The sequence below is a fragment of the Hordeum vulgare genome, chromosome 1H (genome assembly GCF_904849725.1).
Source record: "Hordeum vulgare subsp. vulgare chromosome 1H, MorexV3_pseudomolecules_assembly, whole genome shotgun sequence".
In the NCBI taxonomy this organism is placed as follows: domain Eukaryota; kingdom Viridiplantae; phylum Streptophyta; class Magnoliopsida; order Poales; family Poaceae; genus Hordeum; species Hordeum vulgare.
In genome coordinates this window covers 323,660,646-323,681,293 of record NC_058518.1, presented here as the reverse complement: position 1 = coordinate 323,681,293, position 20,648 = coordinate 323,660,646, and the positions used below count along the sequence as shown (strand labels likewise).

The window sequence follows — 20,648 nt, the reverse complement described above, 5'->3', positions numbered from 1 at the left end:
AGCTTCTCCGCATGGCGAGCTGCTCATGAGGGTCAACTATGCGATGCGAGACTAAGTCACACTGTGGCGCCTATGCGCTCGACGCCACACTGCAGAGTGTGCAACGCCTGAGGCTTAGGCGTCGCACTATGTAGGGGTGGGCCCGGCCTGTCCAGCGTGGCCGTTTGTGTGGCGTCGAACGCTTAGGCGTCACACAGTGTAGTGTGACGCCTAGGTGTCAGGCGTCACACAAAAGGGTCAGACGCGTGAAATCTTTTTTCCGAAGGTTCACTCTGTGAGTTCTTTCATTCCAGGGGTCATTTTTATCAATTTTGCCAGTTATGGCGGCCTAGATGTACACCTGGATGTGAGCCCGCCGCCGCCCTCCCTCCACGTACAGCTCTTGCACGGCGTTCACGTGGCCACGGCCGCGTCCACCGGCGACCTCCTCACGGCCGCTATAAAAGTGCAGCAGCGACTCGCTCACAGAGACACAGCGAAACAACATTAGCCAAGTGTCATCGCCCATCGATTAAGCCAGCACCAACTTGTCAGTTCTCTTCGTACGTTAGCTTTTCTAGTCTCTGCCTTGAGTAATGGCGACCATGGTGGCCTTGAGTTCCTTCGCCGTCGTTGGCCGGTCCGCCGCCCGCTATCCAGTGGCGGCCCCGCGCCGGCGCGCCCTCGTCGTCAGGGCCCAGACCGAGGTGAGCTTTCACGTCGACTGTTTTGCATGTTGGTTAGTTGGAGACTCGATCTCAACGTGAGATATGTTTGTGTATGTGCAGCCTGACATGGACTCAACCAAGGAGACAACGAGCGCATCGACCTCCTCCCCGAGCACGAGCCCGGCCCCGACCCCGATCCCGGCGGCACCCAAGCCCATGACTAAGAAGGCTAACCCCTCGGTCTGGGACGCGCTCGCGTTCAGCGGCCCGGCGCCGGAGCGCATCAACGGCCGGCTGGCCATGGTAGGCTTCGTGGCGGCGCTGTCCGTCGAGGCGGCGCGTGGCGGTGGGCTCCTCGACCAGGCCGGCAGTGGCGCCGGGCTGGGCTGGTTCCTGGCGACCGCAGGGGTTTTCTCCGTAGCGTCGCTTGTGCCGCTGCTGCAGGGCCAGAGCGTGGAGAGCAAATCCAGCGGCATCTGGAGCGCCGACGCCGAGCTCTGGAACGGCCGCTTCGCTATGCTCGGCCTCGTCGCGCTCGCCGCCACCGAGTTCATCACCGGCGCGCCGTTCGTCAACATCTAAGGGATTGTAGCGCTGTGGATTTTCATTTTGAACTGACAAATTGTAATAGCACTAACCGTTGTAGCCACGTTGCAATTTTGTACCATCGGTGATCGAATTTTGTAAATCTCATGTTTAGGTTGTTTTCCTGGCTTCTTATCCTTTGTTAGTGTGGCGTCATCGCAACATCTCTTCTTCTTGTTTCTCCTTTTCTTTTCTTGACAAGTTTTGCCCCGTCCTCTTGTGGTTGACTATATATTTCCACGACGACAAATATTATTTATACTAGCAAAAAAGTTCATGCGTTGCAACGGAAGAGAAAATAACACACGCTTTGAACGTAATATATTTCCACATGGCATCACATTTGTGTTGTCGACGATGGCCTCAGTGCGAAAACGCGTTTGAATGTACAATCACTCGGAATAAGATAAGAAATATGTTGTTTCTCTCCACAAGATTTTCCAAAGATGTGCATATGTGGTTAATGATATTTTCTTTCCTCTCAATCTTAAAAATTCAAATTTATGGTCACCTAACTTGTCATCACGTTCAAATACAGTCACAAAATATGTATGTACCAGTGTGTATGGCCCCACCTGTGAGTGAATGAGGACGCTCGGCCGACGCATATTTATATAAAAGACCATCATATTTTTATTTGCGGAGAAAGCCAACTCGTGAGATTTCTTTTTTGCACAAAACCCCTTTCATTGAACCAACGACCGTCGTATACGATCCGAGGCATTCTGGCTAGAAAAGGTGTGGCAGCTACGTCTCAAACCGACAAGCAAAGGTAAACACGCAAAGTGTTCGAGCCACTACAACACGTACTTAACCACAACGGATAGTATGTATTGAGAAAAAAGGCGCCAGTCCATTTTGCAAGTTTTTTTTTTGGAAATTTGTAGATTTTGTTGAGGGGTTGGAGATTTCTAGATGGTATGTAAATTGTAATTTTAGTAACAAAAATTACGTCTAAATATTCATGTGTTATAAACATTATACATACAAAAAAAACCTAGTTCAAAAACTGTTCAAGTATTTTTACAAAAATATTCACATATTTAAATTATAGTTATGAGTTATAAAAAATGCACCATCTAAAATAATACAAATAATTCAAAATAACAACTAAAATAGTATTTCACTTGTACAAACATTAAATAATTATTCATACATTTGTATAGTTTAAGGGTTGTATAATTTAAAATTGAAACTGTTGATATGAATATTCAATCATGTCTAATATTTAAATTATATAATTTTTTAATATATTTCACGAGTAAAAATTATACGAATGCAAATATTTGTAAATATTTAATAAATGTTTGTACTCATGATTTTACTCAATTTAAATATAAGAAATGCATGTATAATTTGCTTGGTATTCATAACATATTTATTTACTTAAAAGTTTAGTTCGAGTGCTAGTTTCGTAATCCATGTATCTATCTATATAATCAAGTGAGAGTCATATAATAAAATTTAGTTTGAGTTTTGCTTCTCTACTTTCTTGCTGCAATCAAAGTAAAGGAGAATAATAAAAAAGATCATATGCCAATCTTATAGTAAGTAGTGACATCACATAAGGAAAAGTATAAGTGGTAAAATTTATTGAAGATTGACAAACATAGCATTGGTCGGTGATGCAACACATGAAAGAATTAATAAGGAAACAAAAGATTTACATGCAAATACACTATACTTGCCATCTTTTATGATTGTGATCCCCCATTAATTATAATATGCCAAAAGTGTCGACATTGGACAAGGAAGACAACTTAATGATTTATGCTTGTTCACATTCACATAGAAATTATATTATTATAGATCCTCTAACATGTGGTGCTTTCCCAATACCTTTGCTAGCCTAAACTTCACACTAAGTAGAGATACTACTTGTGCATCCGAAACCTTAAACCCAAATCACTAGTAGAAAACAGGGCTTTCGTCCTAGCCTCGATCGAGCAATAGTCCCGATGGACTTACGAACCGGGACTAATTCTTGCTTCGGTCCCGGTTCGAGCGGCCAAGACTCCTGTTGGGCCTCGGCGGGCACCGGTTCCGGTTCGTTTGGGACCTTTAGTCCCGGTTCCAGCTACCAACCGAGACTAAAGGCACTAGTATAAAAACTACTTTACGTGAGATACATTAGTCCCGGTTTGTAAAAGGACCGACACTAATGTGACCATTAGTGTCGGTTCCAACGGCTAGGGGGCATCATTAGTCCCGGTTCGTGTTCAACCTCTAGTACCGGTTCCTGACACGAACTGGTAGTAAGGGGGTGGTGGCAAGCTGGTGTTAGGTTGGGGCCCCACTAGAACCTTTAGTCCTGGTTCGTGGAACGAACCGGTTCTAGAAGCTCACATTCAATCCCGGTTTGTGTCTTCAACCGGGCCGAAAGGTTTTCCTATATAAACACTTCGTCCAACCCGCGTTTGAGCTCTCTGTTCTTCCCCTTTCCTCCCCTCTCTGTTCTTCCCCGAAGCTCGATCTCATGCTTCATTTTCCCCAAATTTTGTCAAGATTTGAAGGCCCCCCATCCATCCAAGTGATCACAAAGGTCAGCAACTTTGTCCTTTTATCTCTCTTGTTAGATTAGCTCTTGAAATGCTCTATAAGTATAGTGATTTGTGGGTTTTACTTTGGAAGTAATTATATGTGGTAGTTTATTTGATTTATATGCAATATGAGCTCAAATTAACTCTTAGTTTGCATATGTAGGTCTGGTTTACTTAATGCCTTCCCGTCCCCGTCCTAACCACCGTCAATCGCCCGCACCGTCCCATCGCGGGCACCACCATGGTGAGCCTCTTGTTCTTATTATCTTTTTTATAAAAAGAAAATCATGTTTGTGTGATTTAGATATATAGTTACTTGTATAATTTTCTTACCCGTACGTTGTCTGTTATACATAGTGGCATGGTTTTGATATCCGTCCCCGTCGGCCCTCGTCCGGTTTATGATTCGGATGTGGTATATTCTCTTTTATAACTATTTGCTGCATTTCGTGTTTATGACAAATTATGCCCATCAAGTTGACATAGATATTTTTATCTAGGAGGTATGTGAATCGTAAATTCCAACCGACCCTCTTATCGAGAGGTTAAGTTTAGTTGAAAAAGAAAACGAGTATTTGAAAGAAAAATTGAAAAGAATTGAAGAAGAGAAGATGAAACTGGAGTTGTGTGTTGCCGATGTCGTCGATGATCACAAGATCAATATGGAGAAAATGCGCTTGAAGATTAGAAAGATTAGAAAATATGCCATTGATAGTGAGGCTTGGTATCATTATGTTGTTTTATCAATTGTTACCTTAGTTGCGATCTTGATCGCATTTGTTGTTGCATTTAAATGCTTTAGCTAGAGAGTTTCTATGTTGTTTTATGATAATAAGTGTGTATGAAATTTATGTATGAACTTTGTTCAGGCTTGTCCCTTGCTACAAAAGGGATTGGGCCACTTTGCTGCACCATTGCTACTTTTGTTACTTGTTGCTTGCTACGAATCATCTCACCACACAATCACTTGTTACCGACAATTTCAGTGCGTGCAGATTTTACCTTGCTGAAAACCACTTGTCAGATCCTTCTGCTCCTCGTTGGGTTCGACACTCTTACTTATTGAAAGGACTACGGTTGATCCCCTATACTTGTGGGTCATCAATACACCTTGCCGGAATTAAGATACAACGTGCTGATACAACTTGCTGAAATTAAGATACAACTTGCTCATACAATTTGGTGAAATCTACTGAGTCCAACGTGGATATTTTCCTTTTCCATCACTGGCTTCTTTTGCTGCCTTGGCCGCACGAGCCCTTTCTCTCTTTCTCTCCCTCTCAGCTTCACGGGCCTGTTCCCGCTGTCTGTAAACCTCCTTCAGCCGAAGTTTCTCTTCTTGGTTTTTCCTTATCATCTCATCAAGAAAAGCCCTCTGCTCCACATAGTACTCTTCCCACTCTTTCTTCTGCGCTGCTTTCTCCTCTGCTTCACCCTTCTCGCGGCGCTCTTCCAAGTCCAAGCTAGCCCATGCACGGCGACCTCTTTCACGAATCTCGGTCACCGCCCAGTCCGGCATTTCCGTGTCAATCCAATGATAGTACATGCAGAGAGGAGGAGGAGACTACCGGATGGATCAGATTCAAGTAAACAATAATATCAAGTAAACAATAATCTGGATGACTTGAGCATACCGGAGGCCTGATGTACGCAGAAATAGATTCGGGTGGATCAGATTCATAATTGGCGCACATGAAAAACTTCATGCCCAACCAATCTGAAAAATCCGTCACCTCCTTCACCTTGCAGAGATCACCGCACCAACATGAAAAGATGAAGTGCAGATTCTCCCTTTTTTCCTCCACGTGTCTTGTCTAGAATAGCTTCGGACTCATCAACTTGTTTCTTGACCTCTTTGCGCTATGATCACAAGACAATGACATGCAAGTGAATATGTGTACTAGAGTTCACACTTAACATAGGTGAGCACACTTACCACAAAGTTCAGGACAGGGGCGAAGGAAGTTTGGTACCCTTCGCGAATTAGCTTGTTGTATTCGCCATGGGCAAGTGCATCGTACTCAGTGGGTTCTTCCAATATGTCCTCCTCGTAAGCCGACGGACAAATCTCGACACGAGTACTCTCTTGAAACCATCTTACGTAGTTGTTGAACGCAAGCGGACAATGCTCGCGGTGCTGGGCTCCTTGCGTACTCGTAGCTGCCTGCACACTTTGCTCGAACATGATGACATAGTTCTTATGATGCTTATGCTAATCCTTGATCTTTCGCTGCCTCCTCCAATCCAACCTGTTTTTTTACAAAACCCATCAGTAGCTCGATCAACACTAAAAACAAGACCCATGAGTAGTTCTTTATTGTGCATGATTTTGTTATCTCTGAAGCTGTGTGTCGGTGTCCACCCACTCCGGCGGGTGTGGCTGAAACAACCCAAATTGATGCATCACATGATGCGGGAGATGAAACTCAACCGCCCAATTGCATATAAGGGGACAACACATTAGCCAAAGATGTTTTTCCTGCAGGCATATTGGATTGAGCTCGAACGTGTGTGCATCACCAAAGTTTGGCCCGACACCATATGGCTGCCATTCCACCTACAACACAACATAAAAGGCACAATTCATTTTACTCACAACAAAAGCTGGAAGTCAACTCTGAAACCATCTTACCTGCTCAGCGGTAAGCGAATCCATCTCGTTGGTGTATTGCTTCTACAATAGATTCACTTCGCTTGCCACCTTCGATACCACGTCCCACTTGTAAGCCCAGGTAGGAAGCCGTACATGGTTGCCATGGTCATCCCACGTATTCCACTTTGAGGTTTTAGGGCGTTCAACAGGAAGGCGTTCCCAGCTCCATATCGAAAGTAGGAGCATACAACCACCAACTCCACCGTCCTTTGTGGACCTGCGAGAAGCATCGTCCAACTAAAAGTAACAACAAACATGCATCAGTTTAGCAGAAAAGTATAAGAGAGAGTACTTACTATTAAAAATTTATTACGTGCCGATACAAGTAAGCCAGTGCGGCCGAGCCCCAACTGAACTTGTTGTCGAAAACAGTCAATGTCTCCAGCCACATCCATGGAGCATTCTTGCCAGTGCCGTCAGCGAAGATAGTCCTAGAGATGACATACGACATGTACACGCGAGCATACGTATGGATCTCCTCGTCATTTGCGTCCTGAGGACAATGAGCAAAGTTGGCGGCACTCCAAGTGAAAGGAGCGCCGGCCGGGACTCTATCTTTCTTCCCTCCATCTTCTACCTCCGGCTCTGGAGGCGACATACCAATAAGGGCCTCCATTTGTTGCCGCCATCCCTCGGAATCAGTGCTCATACAAAGAGGCTTCCCCTCGATCGGAAGTGCGGTGATCATGGAAACATCTTGAAGAGTCACTGTCATCTCTCCGGCTCTGGAGGCGACATACCAATAAGGGCCTCCATTTGTTGCCGCCATCCCTCGGAATCAGTGCTCATACAAAGAGGCTTCCCCTCGATCGGAAGTGCGGTGATCATGGAAACATCTTGAAGAGTCACTGTCATCTCTCCGGTCCGGAGGTGAAAACTATGTGTCTCCGGACTCCACCGATCAATAAGTGCAGTGACTGTCGCAGCGTTCAGATTGGGCGTTGACCGACTCACAAGCTTAATGAATGGAAGGAGTCATGTGATCTAGATGTATGGTGTGCACCGCTCATCGTACTGCATTACAGTTGATGGGGTTATAGTCCTAGGGTAGGGTCATAGGCCTGCCCTATAAGTCCTACCCAAGGACTACCCTTCATAAGGGATATGGCCCTTAGTCAGTCCCGACTGAACTAAGGACTTGTTCATGCGAACACGCATCGGTCAGTTCACAGCCCTGGTTCTCATCAGCAACACAGGGGAGGCAGCCGTTCCATGAATCCCGAAGATCGTCGCCGCTCACGCACCCCTCCGTGGGGTGGGCCCTACGGGCCCCGACATCATGATGATCGGCGTTCAGTCGGTGACACTTATAATCCGAGGCCTGACGCGAGGGGACATATCGCCCAGAGGAGGGTCGACAGGGGTCGAGCCCACCGTGATGGTCTCGATATGGACCGTCCGAGTGGAAGCAGGACCATCGTCTCTGGCCCCGAGTGTTTCAGTCGAGCCATCCGTTCGGCTGACATCCCTCCCAACTTCCGATTGGCAACGGGGATCAGCAAGTTTACAAGAGAATCCAAGCCAGAAACATGGTTGGACGACTACCGAGTGGCAGTCCAGATCGGAGGAGGGGACGACCACGTCGCCATGAAACACCTCCCTCTGATGCTCGACGGCTCGGCACGAGCGTGGCTGAACCAGTTGGCTCCCTCAAGCATCTACAGCTGGGCAGATCTGGCCCGAGTATTCATCAGGACCTTCGAAGGGACGTGCAAGCGCCCTGCTGGCCTCGTGGAGTTCCAGCACTGTGTCCAGAAGCAGAATGAACCCCTGCGCGATTTCATTCAACGTTGGACGACCCTCTACCACACGGTGGAGAACGTCACGGAGCACCAAGCAGTCTGCGCCTTCAAGGCAGGCGTGCGCTACAGAGATCTGTACCTGAAGTTCGGTCGAACAGGCGACATCTCCATGAGCAAGATGATGGAGATAACGGCACGCTATGCAAATGGAGAAGAAGAGGACCGCATCCATAGTGGCAAGCACAAAGCAGTCGCCGATGGGGATGGGAATAACACTCGGAAGCAGAAGCAGAAAGCTCCGTCCACTCCGCAGGCAGAAGCCACAGCTGTTACCAATGCCAAGTTCAAAGGCAAAGGGAAGGCTCAATTCACCCCCAAGAAGAAGCAGTTCAATAACCCCATCCTGGACCAGCCATGTCCGATTCAAACGAAGATAGATGAAGAGGGCAACGCCATATATCCGAAGCATACCACTCGGCAATGTCGCCTCCTGATCCAGGGGTTCGGCGAAGGGCAACTGAGTGAAAAGGGCAATGAACAGGATGAGGAGGACAAGGAGGATCCGTTCCCCCAAGTCCATGCAATACTAATGATTTTTGCTGACGTTGAGAGCAAGAGTCGACTGAAGCTGGTGAACAGGGAGGTGAACATGGCCACGCCGACCAACCCCACGTTCCTCAAATGGTCTTAGACTGCGATCACCTTTGACCAGTCGGATCATCCAGCACATGTACCCACCCCAGGGAGGCAGGCTCTGGTCGTCGACCCAGTGGTGGAAGGAGTCCGATTGCGCAAAGTCCTCATGGACGGCGGCAGTGGTTTGAACATCATGTACGCTGACACTCTCAAGGGGATGGGCATTCCGATGCCCAAACTTAGAGAGAGCAGCATGCAGTTCCACGGAGTCGTCCCCAGATGAAAGACCAAGTCACTCGGCCAGATCGCGTTGGACGTCGTCTTCGGCTCCGACAAGGACTTCCGTAAGGAAAAGCTGACGTTCGAGGTGGTGGACTTCCAGAGCGCGTACCACGCAATTCTAGGCCGTCCGGCGTATGCGCGTTTCATGGCCCGTCCATGTTACGTGTACTTGAAGCTGAAGATGCCAGGCCCAAAAGATGTGATCACTATCACAGGCAATCGACAGCGGGCTGAGGAGTGTTTGCAGCAGGGATCAAGGATCGCCGATCAGCAGATGGCTGTCCTCGAGCTTGACGAGTACAAGAAGACAGTCGACCCCGCTGACTTGATGCGTTCGAAGAAGCCAGCTTCGGAGTCCGCATTCCAGTCGGCGGGAGAGACGAAGAAGGTCAGCATCCACCCGACGGACGACACCGATGCCCCGACGAATATCTCCACCACCGTCGATCCTAAATAGGAAGCCGAGCTCATCCAATTCCTCCGTGAGAACTAGGACATCTTCGCATGGAAGCCCTCTGACATGCCAGGTGTACCCAGGGAGTTGGCTGAGCACCGACTGCATGTGGATCCCGCTGCTCGGCCTGTTCGAGAACGCCTGCGTCGGTCCGCCGCACACAAGAGGAAGGCAATCGGAGAAGAGGTGGCCAAGATTTTGGCAGCCAACTTCATTCGCGAGGTACACCACTCCGAGTAGCTCACCAATGTTGTCATGGTGCCCAAGAAGGACAAGTCGCTCCAAATGTGCATTGACTTCAAGCATCTCAATAAGGTCTGCCCGAAAGACCATTTTCCACTCCCCCGCATCGATCAAATTGTCGACTCGACTGCGGGTTGCGAGCGTTTGTCATTTCTTGATGCCTACTCGGGCTATCATCAGATCCGTCTGTATGGCCCCGATGAATTAAAAACAGCCTTCATCACCCCATTCGGGTGCTTCTGCTACATCACTATGCCATTTGGTTTGAAGAATGCAGGAGCAACCTTTATGCACATGATCCAAAAATGCCTCCTCGACCAGATCGGTCGGAATGTGGAGGCGTATATGGATGATATCGTAGTCAAGTCACGCAAAGGTTCCGACCTGCTAACAGACTTGGCAGAAACATTCGCCAACCTTCGTAGGTACGATATCAAACTCAACCCAGCCAAGTGTTCATTCGGTGTTCCCAGCGGAAAGTTACTTGGTTTCTTCGTTTCCGAACGAGGGATCGATGTCAACCCCGAAAAGATCAGGACCATCGTCCGAATGGAGCGGCCGGTCAGAATACACGATGTTCAAAGGCTCACAGGTTGCCTAGCGGCTTTGAGCAGGTTTATCAGTCGACTCGGCGAGAAGGCGCTTCCTCTGTACCGACTCATGAAGAAATCAGATACTTTCGAGTGGACAGACGAAGCCCAAGTCGCGTTCGGCGACCTCAAAGTCCTACTTTCCACCCAGCCGGTTCTTACTGCTCTGCTCAGTAAAGAGCCCCTTCTTCTGTACATCGCGGCTACAAATCAAGTCGTCAGCACTGTTCTCACAGTCAAACGAGAAGAAGAAGGCAAAGCATACAAGGTTCAGCGGCCAGTGTATTATGTCTCCGAAGTCCTGACTCCTTCCAAGCAGAGGTATCCCCACTATCAAAAACTTATCTACGAGATTTACATGACTGCGAAGAAGGTAGCTTATTATTTCTAAGACCACTCGGTGTCTGTCGTTTTTGATGCTCCGTTGTCGGAAATCCTTCACAATCAGGACGCATCGGGCCGAGTGGCGAAATGGGCAATGGAGATGTTGTACTGCGACATCAAGTTCGAGGCCAAGAAAGCTATAAAGTCTCAAGCTCTGGCTGGCTTCATAGCAGAATGGGTAGAACAACAGCAACCGACCCACATCTATTCGGCTCATTGGACAATGTTCTTCGATGGGTCCAAGATGTTGAATGGCTCCGGCGCTGGCGTTGTGATCATATCGCCAAAGGGCGACAAACTCAAGTATGTGCTGCAGATACACTTTGATTCCTCCAACAACGAGGCAGAGTATGAAGCTCTCCTTTATGGACTGCGCATGGCCATCTCACTCGGCGTCCGTCGCCTGATGGTCTATGGCGATTCGGATTTGGTGGTCAATCAAGTGATGAAGGAGTGGGACGTCATGAACCCCACCATGACCACGTACTGCAATGCAGTGAGGAAGCTCGAGAAAAAGTTTGAAGGTCTGGAACTCCACCACGTTCCGCGACTGAAAAACCAAGCAGCTGATGAGTTGGCAAAACTCGGATCCACTCGGAGACCAGTCCCGAGTGACGTATGCCTCGAGCACCTCTGAAAAGGACGTGGATGTCGCCTAGAGGGGGGGTGAATAGGCGCTTTAAAATAGTTAAGGTTTAGGCTTGAACAAATGCGGAATAAAACTAACGTTTAATATGTCAAGCACAAAACCTACAAACAACTAGGCTCACCTATGTGCACCAACAACTTATGCTAAGCAAGATAAACAACTAAGTGATAGCAAGATATATTACAATAAACAATATGTCTATCACAAAGTAAAGTGCATAAGTAAAGGGTTCGGGTAAGAGATAACCGAGGCACGGGGAGACGATGATGTATCCCGAAGTTCACACCCTTGCGGATGCTAATCTCCGTTAGAGCGGTGTGGAGGCACAATGCTCCCCAAGATGCCACTAAGGCCACCGTAATCTCCTCACGTCCTCGCACAATGCAAGATGCCGTGATTCCACTAAGGGACCCTTGAGGGCGGTCACCGAACCCGTACAAATGGCAACCCTTGGGGGCGGTCACCGAACCCGTACAAATGGCAACCCTTGGGGGCGATCACCGAACCCGTACAAATGGCAACCCTTGGGGGCGGTCACCGAACCCGTACACGTGGCAACCCTTGGGGGCGGTTACCGGTACCCGTACAAATTGCTCGGGGCAATCTCCACAACCTTATTGGAGACCCCGACGCTTCCCGGAGCTTCACACCACAATGATTGAGCTCCGAGACACCACCAAGCTTCTAGGACGCCAAAGCATCCACGAAGAACAATATCAAGGGTACTAAGTACCAAAGGTAGTAAGCTTCTCAACTTCTCACTTCCACGTATCACCGTGGAGAACTCAAACCGATGCAACTAATGCAATGGCAAGAACACACGAAGTGATCAAGTCCCTCACACTCAAATCCCTCCACAACAACAAAGGCTATGGAGAAATATGAGAGGAAGAACAAGGAGCTCACAAAGAACTCCAAGATCAAGATCCAAGGGGTTCCCCTCACATAGAGGAGAAATTGATTGGTGGAGATGTGGATCTAGATCTCCTCTCTCTTTTCCCTCAAGAACAAGCAAGAATCACTGGAGGGATAGAGAGTAATCAAGCTCTAAGAATGTCAACAATGGAGATAGAACAAGAGCTCAACAGATGGATGAGGCAAGGGGGAAGAAGACCCCCTTTATATAGTGGGGGGAAGAATCAGACCGTTACCCCCACTCTCTGCCCGAGCTCCAGCGGTACTACCACTGGCTGCAGCGGTACTACCGCTGGCACTCCAGCGGTACTACCGCTGTCACTCCAGCGGTACTACCGCCAGCTAGCGGTACTACCGCTAGCTGCAGCGGTACTACCGCTGGCACTCCAGCGGTACTACCGCTGGCCCCAGCGGTACTACCGCTGGGCCCCTGGTAGTGCAAAGGCACTACCACCGCCAAGAAAGTCTTCGCAAAAAGGTCCGTCCACGAACAACCGCTAGGCAGGCGGTACTAAGCTCCTGGGGCGGTACTACCGCTGACCAGGGGCGGTACTACCGCGAGCCAGCGGTACTACCGCTAGGGCCAGCGGTACTACCGCCAACTCTAGCGGTACTACCGCTAGGTCGAGCGGTACTACCGCTAGGTCCAGCGGTACTACCGCTCGCCACTGAAACAGCCATAACTTTCGCATACGAGCTCCGAATCGAGCAAACCCAAGCTTGTTGGATTCAGGACGACAAGGGCTATCCAAACAGCGATAAGACCATGCGGTTATGAATATGCCAAAGATATAGAGATGTGAGATCTCTATGAATGAAGAACCGGCAAAAACTCCAACATCGAAAACATCATAGTAGATGCATATGGACTCCGTTTTCGATGAACTCGAGCTTGTCATGAAGATGACCATAAGCTCTAAAACTCACAAAGAGAAACACCAACTAAGAACCAAGAAGTATGATGCAAGGATGCAAATGGTTTGAGCTCTCAACGAACGATACGATCAAGCTACTCACTTGAGAGCCCCCCTTGATAGACCAACAATCTATCCTAACCAGAAAACCTATCAAGGGCAAACCTATACCTTGCACCTCATCCTCTTGAGCTAGATGATGATGATCTTGGCTTCCTCAAGATGGACCACCTTTCTTGATTGTGTTGGCTTGATGAAGACTCGTTGATTGCTCCCCCATACTCACTATGGGTGAGCCACTCTTCAGCATATCTTCACAAGTCCATTGCCACCACAATGGACGGAAAGCTTCAAGCATGCTATCTTCGTGCTGATCCACTTGAACTTGCACATCGCAATCTTGATGACGATCACAACTTGACGTCATACTCCATGGGTTGTATGAGATCTTCCCTTTGACGCAAGCCCATGGAAACACACCTAACCCCCACATAGAACTCTCACGAAGACCATGGGTTAGTACACAAACACGTAATGGACAATGCTTACCATACCATGGGATCACTTGATCCCTCTCGGTACATCTTGTACGCTTTGTGTGTTGATCATCTTGGTTTACTCTTTGTCTGAGATCTTGATCAACCATTGATGATGATCACAACTTGACGTCATACTCCATGGGTTGTATGAGATCTTCCCTTTGACGCAAGCCCATGTAAACACACCTAACCCCCACATAGAACTCTCACGAAGACCATGGGTTAGTACACAAACACGTAATGGACAATGCTTACCATACCATGGGATCACTTGATCCCTCTCGGTACATCTTGTACGCTTTGTGTGTTGATCATCTTGATTTAATCTTTGTCTGAGATCTTGATCAACCATGTCTCTCTATGACCATTCTTTGGATAATACCTTGGATACCATCTTGGTCATCATATAAACTCCTTGAACCCAACAGATGGACTTCAAGAAGTGCCTATGGACAAATCCATACCATGGGATCACTTGATCCCTCTCGGTACATCTTGTAGGCTTTGTGTGTTGATCATCTTGATTTACTCTTTGTCTGAGATCTTGATCAACCATGCGTCTCTATGACCATTCTTTGGATAATACCTTGAATACCATCTTGGTCATCATATAAACTCCTTGAACCCAACAGATGGACTTCAAGAAGTGCCTATGGACAAATCCTATAAATGTAACTTAAGGCAACCATTAGTCCATAGGAATTGTCATCAAGTACCAAAACCACATATGGAGATATATGCTCAATATATGCTCCAACAACCTCCACCTTCCCTCAGCTAAAGAAGATCCCTTCACAGAGGAACCAGTACAACCAAAGAGCTCCACAGATCCGACTGAAGTCGAAGTCCCTGTTGTGGTTGATTTGATCATGGAGATTCTTGCTATCATCCCCGAGTGGACTGTGCCATTCATTGCATACATCCTGAGGCAAGAATTACCGGAAGACGAAGTCCAAGCCAGACAGATCGTCCGCAGGTCAAAGTCGTTCACTGTCATTGACGGCCAGTTGTACAAGGAAAGCATTTCAGGTGTCCTTCAACGATGCATCTCCCCTGAGGAGGGACAGTTGATCCTGGAAGAAATTCACTCGGGAACCTGCGGTCATCACGCCTCCTCAAGAGCAATCGTCGCCAAAGCATTCAGAGCTGGCTTCTTTTGACTGCAGGCGAATGAAATGGCGAAAGATATGGTCGACCGATGTGAAGGCTGTCAGTTCTACTCTAACAAATCCCACAAACCAACATCTGTGTTGAAGACAATCCTTCTTGTTTGGCCGTTTGCCGTATGGGGATTAGATACAGTCGGTCCGTTCAGGACAGGCCAAGGGGGATTCACACATCTGTTGGTGGCAGTCGACAAGTTCACAAAGTGGATCGAAGCCAAGCCCATCAAGAAGCTCGACGCCCTAACGGCCATCAAGTTTGTTAGGGACATCATCTCCACATTCGGGGTACCTCACAGCATAATCACTGACAACGGAACAAACTTTGACTTGGACAGATTCAAAGGTTTCTGTACAGGCCAAGGTATCCGAGTGGATTTTGCATCTGTGGCGCATCCCCAAACAAACGGGCAAGCAGAGTGGGCGAATGGACTTGTTCTGCAAGGTTTGAAGCCTCGACTCCTGCGAGAGGTGGGACATGCTGCTGGTGCATGGGTCACCGAGCTACCTTCGGTGCTTTGGGGTCTCCGCACAACTCCAAATAGATCTACATGGCGATCCCCGTTCTTCCTCGTTTACGGAGCAGAGGCAGTCCTTCCGAGTGACTTGCTTCACAACGCTCCACGAGTTGAACTCTTCTTCGAAGCTGAAGCAGAACAAGCAAGGCAAGATGGAGTGTATCTTCTAGAAGAGGAGCGCGAGATGGCACTGACTCGCTCAACCATTTATCAACAAGATCTGCGGCGTTTTCACGCGCGACATGTCAGGAGTCGTACATTCCAAGCAGGCGACCTGGTGCTCCGAGTGGATCAGCACAGACCTCGTAAGTTGGCTCCCGCCTGGGAAGGACCCTTCATCATCTCCAAGGTGCTGAACAACGGAGCATACCGACTCTACAACATCGACAGGGAAACGGATGAGCCGCGAGCATGGAACGGAGATCTCCTGAAGCGCTTCTACACGTGACCGTCGACTGAAGCAATGTAAAGAACAAGTATCAGTGAAATAATAGAAAGCAGATTGAGTTTTTGCAGATTCAAAATTCTTCCGCGGTCGCAGACTCCGGTCTAAAAAAAAAGACTTAGCCGCGATCCAGAATCGCCTAAGTATTAACTTGCTCCGAGTGTGCACCAAACGTCGCACTCGGGAACTTAGCTGCGATTCAGAATCGCCTAAGTATTAACTTTCTCCGAGTGTGCACCAAACGTCGCACTCGGGGACTTAGCTGCGATCACGAATCGCCTAAGTATTAACTTTCTCCGAGTGTGCACTAAACGTCGCACTCGTGGACTTAGCTGCGATCCAGAATCGCCTAAGTATTAACTTTCTCCGAGTGTGCACCAAACGTCGCACTCGGGGACTTAGCCGCGATCCAGAATCGCCTAAGTATTAACTTTCTCCGAGTGTGCACCAAACGTCGCACTCGGGGACTTAGCTGCGATCACGAATCGCCTAAGTATTAACTTTCTCCGAGTGTGCACTAAACGTCGCACTTGGGGACTTAGCTGCGATCCAGAATCACCTAAGTATTAACATTCTCCGAGTGTGCACTAAACATCGCACTCGGGGACTTAGCTGCGATCCAGAATCGCCTAAGTATTAACATTCTCCGAGTGTGCACTAAACATCGCACTCGGGGACTTAGCTGCGATCCAGAATCGCCTAAGTATTAACATTCTCCGAGTGTGCACTAAACGTCACACTCGGGGACTTAGTTGCGATCAAGAATCGCCTAAGTACGCACTTTCTCCGAGTGTGCACTTAACGTCGCGCTCGGGGACTTGTCTACGATCGACAATCGCTTAAATAGAAAGCTTCCTTCGAGTGTATCTCACAGATCCACTCGGAGGCTTAGCAGACCCTCATTGTGGCTCATGTAGATGTCAAGACCACTGACAATTACATGAGTAGCAGAACCTCATTGAGGCTCATGTAGATGTCAAGACCACTGACAATTACATGAGTAGTAGAACCTCATTGAGGCTCATGTAGATGTCAAGACCACTGACAATTACATGAGTAGCAGAACCTCATTGAGGCTCATGTAGATGTCAAGACCACTGACAATTACATGAGTAACAACTCGCTCCGAGTACGACCTGGCAATCGCACTCGAAGACTTAGCCGCGATCCCGAATCGCCTAAGTACTCTATTGCCTTCGATTGTATCATACAGATCCACTCTGAGACTCAGCAGACCCTCGGTGAGGCTCATGCAGATGTCAAGACAACTGACAATTACATGAGTAACAACTCGCTCCGAGTACGACCTGACAATCGCACTCGAAGACTTAGCCGCGATCCCGAATCGCCTAAGTACTCTATTGCCTTCGAGTGTATCCTACAGATCCACTTGGAGACTCAGCAGACCCTCGGTGAGGCTCATGCAGATGTCAAGACAACTGACAATTACATGCTCCGCATGTTTGCCATTGGCTTCACCAAGAAACGCCAAACAAAAACCACGAGCCAAAATCGTATCAACAACTCTTTGGCAAAAGAAGAGAAAAAGATTCGATTCAAATTCAAAGTTCACCTAAGGATAGTTGGCTCGGTGTAGATCAAGATTATCCACACCGAACCACGAATGTGACGGCCAACAGTAGTGGCCAAAGTTTCTTACAACCAACACTCGGCATACCGAGGGAAAAGTTTTCTTAAACGTCGTCAGGACTAGCGATGGGACTGGCAGGCTCCACGAATGTGTCGAGGTCGATCCCGTCGACGATGCGAGTGGCGCTCTCAAGGAAGGTCTCCATGAAGTCTTCGAACCGAAGCTTTTTCGTGTTGGCGACCTGCAACGCCTTCAGCTTCTCTTCGCGAGCCTCCTTGCAGTGCATTCGGACCAGCGACAGAGCGACGTCCGCACCACAGCGAGCCGCAGACTTCTTCCACGCCTGCACTCGGTTCGGGACCTCCTCCAGCCGAGTCATCAAGCCTTCCATCTCGTGCCGCGACTCGTCTTCCGGCCAAAGCTCCTTGTCGATTCGGCCGACGACCTCTCTCAGTCGACCGATGAAAGGCCCCACCTTGCCCAGGCGAATGTGCGCTCGGAGCATATCTCGACTGGCATCCTCGCCGAGTGGAACGTTCGCAAGAATCGACCGCTCGACGTCGGCTGCTTCAACCTCAGCGTCCATGCAAAAATCTGCAGAGACAGGACGAGCAAACAGTCATCGCAGAATGAAATGCACAGTCCACAAGCACTCGGAAAAACAGAACTTACCACCGAGAAGCGCTATCATCTTCCGGGCCCAGTCACTGACATAATTTTCCTGTGCTATGCACCGCCTGTTCAACACTTTCATCTGCCCCATCAACTCGGTCCTTTGTTTCCCCATTTTATCCACTTCAGCAGTCAACGCCTTGTTTGCCTCACGGGCCTCCTCCAAGGACTTTTCCCGTTCAGCCAGGACATCCTTCATACCAACCAAGGCAACCATTGCTGCATCCAGTTCCCCAGCAAACTGCACCGTTTCAGCCCTTAGAGTCTCGTACGCTGCTCCCATCTCGTAAGTTTTCTGCAAGACAACGACCAAGAGACGACCAGACAAATTCAACAAGGACAACAATAAACATTCTAACTTCTTCATACCCATGCCGACGCAAGCAGTCGACAGCGGTCTCGAGGACTACACCCAGTAGGTTCACTAAGAGTGACTCCACTGACATGAAGCTCAAACAGGTCCGCCCTATTGAGATACATGACAGCAAATAAGCCTATGAGGTTACTACTACCCGACCTGAGTAAAATTACTCTCGGGGACTCATCCAGTAGGTGCACTCGGAATGCCCCCACTGCTAACATTCGAACAGATTAGTTTTTGATCTGATCAAGTTAAAGAACATGTGTATAAAGACAACTATCGGTGCAAGCACTCGACAGAAGTCTCGGGGACTACACCCACTGGGTTCACTAAGAGTGAACCCATTGCAAAACAATCATACAATATCCGAGTGCATTGATCAAACACCCAGTGGGTTACAGGAGGAAAGTAAATACTTACTAGCCCACTTACTCGGATATTGTCCCGCAGTTCCAAGCTTCGCTTGTACACGGACGCGATGGAGTCGTACGCTTTCTTGGCCTCTCCCGCCATCAGCTTCGCCTGCACCATGGCTCGCTTGGCAGCTCCCACTTGATCTTCCGGGAGGTGTTGGACGTTATACTCGACAGTCGACGGGCCTGGCATCGTAGGAGGCTCCTTGGGCATCCCAAGGCCTGCTCCAGTCGGTTCAGCAGCAATCAGCGCCGTTTCAGTCGACGACATCGCCTCAGTCGGCGGCGCGTCCATGGCGAGAGTAGTAACCGGCGGAACAGCCTCAAGGACACGCACCGTAGCTTGCTCAGACCTCCTCTGGTCGCCCTCCTCCACATAAATCACCCCTGAGAGAAACCCGACCGAAGGGCATGAGACGAAAGGAAAAAAGAAAAGACCAAAGACAGAATTCGTGACGCAATAACGTAGACTCTCGGAATCGCTACGACGCACCTGGCTGAGATGTGGCAACGTTGTCCATGTCCATGGGATCGTCCCCCTGGCGTGTCGGAGAGGTAGCAGAGGTGGCAACTCTGTCGAGTGAAATCCATTCGACCAATAAGCAGGAGCTCGATCAAATACTGAAAGAAGATAGAAGAACAATGCACTTACGTTGAGGTAACCGGAACTGTGACCCTCATCCGCGGCAAAGCCTTCCGAGGCTTAGATCCACTCGGTTTGGCCACCTTAGAGGGCTGACCCGCAGGCTCGGCAGCAGCGTCCCTGGTCCTCTTGGTGGTCCGAGCACTCGGAACCACGGGAACGGTTGGCAAGGCGCTCGGAACCACAGGAGCGGCTGGCGGGGCACTCGAGGATGCTGGAGGGGCCGAAGGAGCCGCAGGTTCATGACGACGTTTGGTTCGAAGCTTTGGCGATGGGGGTGGAGAGTTCTGCTCTTCATCTTCCTCCTCTTCTTCTTCGGACTCCTCCTCCGTCTCCCCACTGTCGGAGACGTACTCGACGCTCTCCATGCTGCCCTCCTGGCTGCCTTCCTCCTCCTCGGCCGGATTCCCGTTTGAGACAGGAGAGAACCAGTTGGTCCACGTCTGCACAAGATACAGTCGACAACATCATACGTCAGTTGGTAAAACAAGAAAAAGCGATAAATCTAAGACAATTGGATGCACTCGACAAGTTTTACTCACCTCATTCGGAGGAGGGTTGTCCGCGCGGAAGGCCTTCACTCGCCGGGCCCCTCTGGGGTTTTCGCACGCGCCCGTGATGTTGAGGACCCACGACGCCACCATCTCCCCAGTCACGCACTCGACATTAGTCCGAGTGGAGTCCTCAGGCCCCGTGTAGTGCCACATGGCGTGGTGTCGAGCTTGCAGGGGCTGGATACACCGACCCAGGAAAACCTCTAGCAAATCTATGCCGGTGACTCCCCTTCGGACGACATCTACAAGCGCATCGACCAGAGGCTGGATATAGATCTTCTCCGCCTTCGTGAGCATGACCTTCTTAGGCGGAGCCGGTCGGTCTAAGCTAAAGGGAGGCAGTCCAGTTGTGGCATTCGGGCATGCAACGTCCTGGCAGTAGAACCATGTCGACTGCCAGTTCCTAACAGATTCACTCAACTGAAGAGCGGGATAGCTACTTTTACTCTTCTTTTGGAGGAGGTGAGTTTTATCATCCGACTGGTTTAGTCGTTTGATAGTTTGGGATCTAGCAG

The 20,648-nt window shown here is 49.0% G+C and overlaps 1 protein-coding gene across 1 annotated transcript; it reads left to right on the top strand.

Annotated features, from left to right (window-relative positions):
- Window positions 1–469: 469 nt before the first annotated feature.
- On the top strand, window positions 470–1,355 carry LOC123410351 (high molecular mass early light-inducible protein HV58, chloroplastic-like). Its single transcript, XM_045103283.1, has 2 exons — window positions 470–686; window positions 768–1,355. Exons 1-2 carry the CDS (start codon window positions 576–578, stop codon window positions 1,227–1,229), a joined length of 573 nt encoding a protein of 190 aa, XP_044959218.1. The 5' UTR covers window positions 470–575; the 3' UTR covers window positions 1,230–1,355.
- The last annotated feature ends 19,293 nt before the right edge of the window (window positions 1,356–20,648 follow it).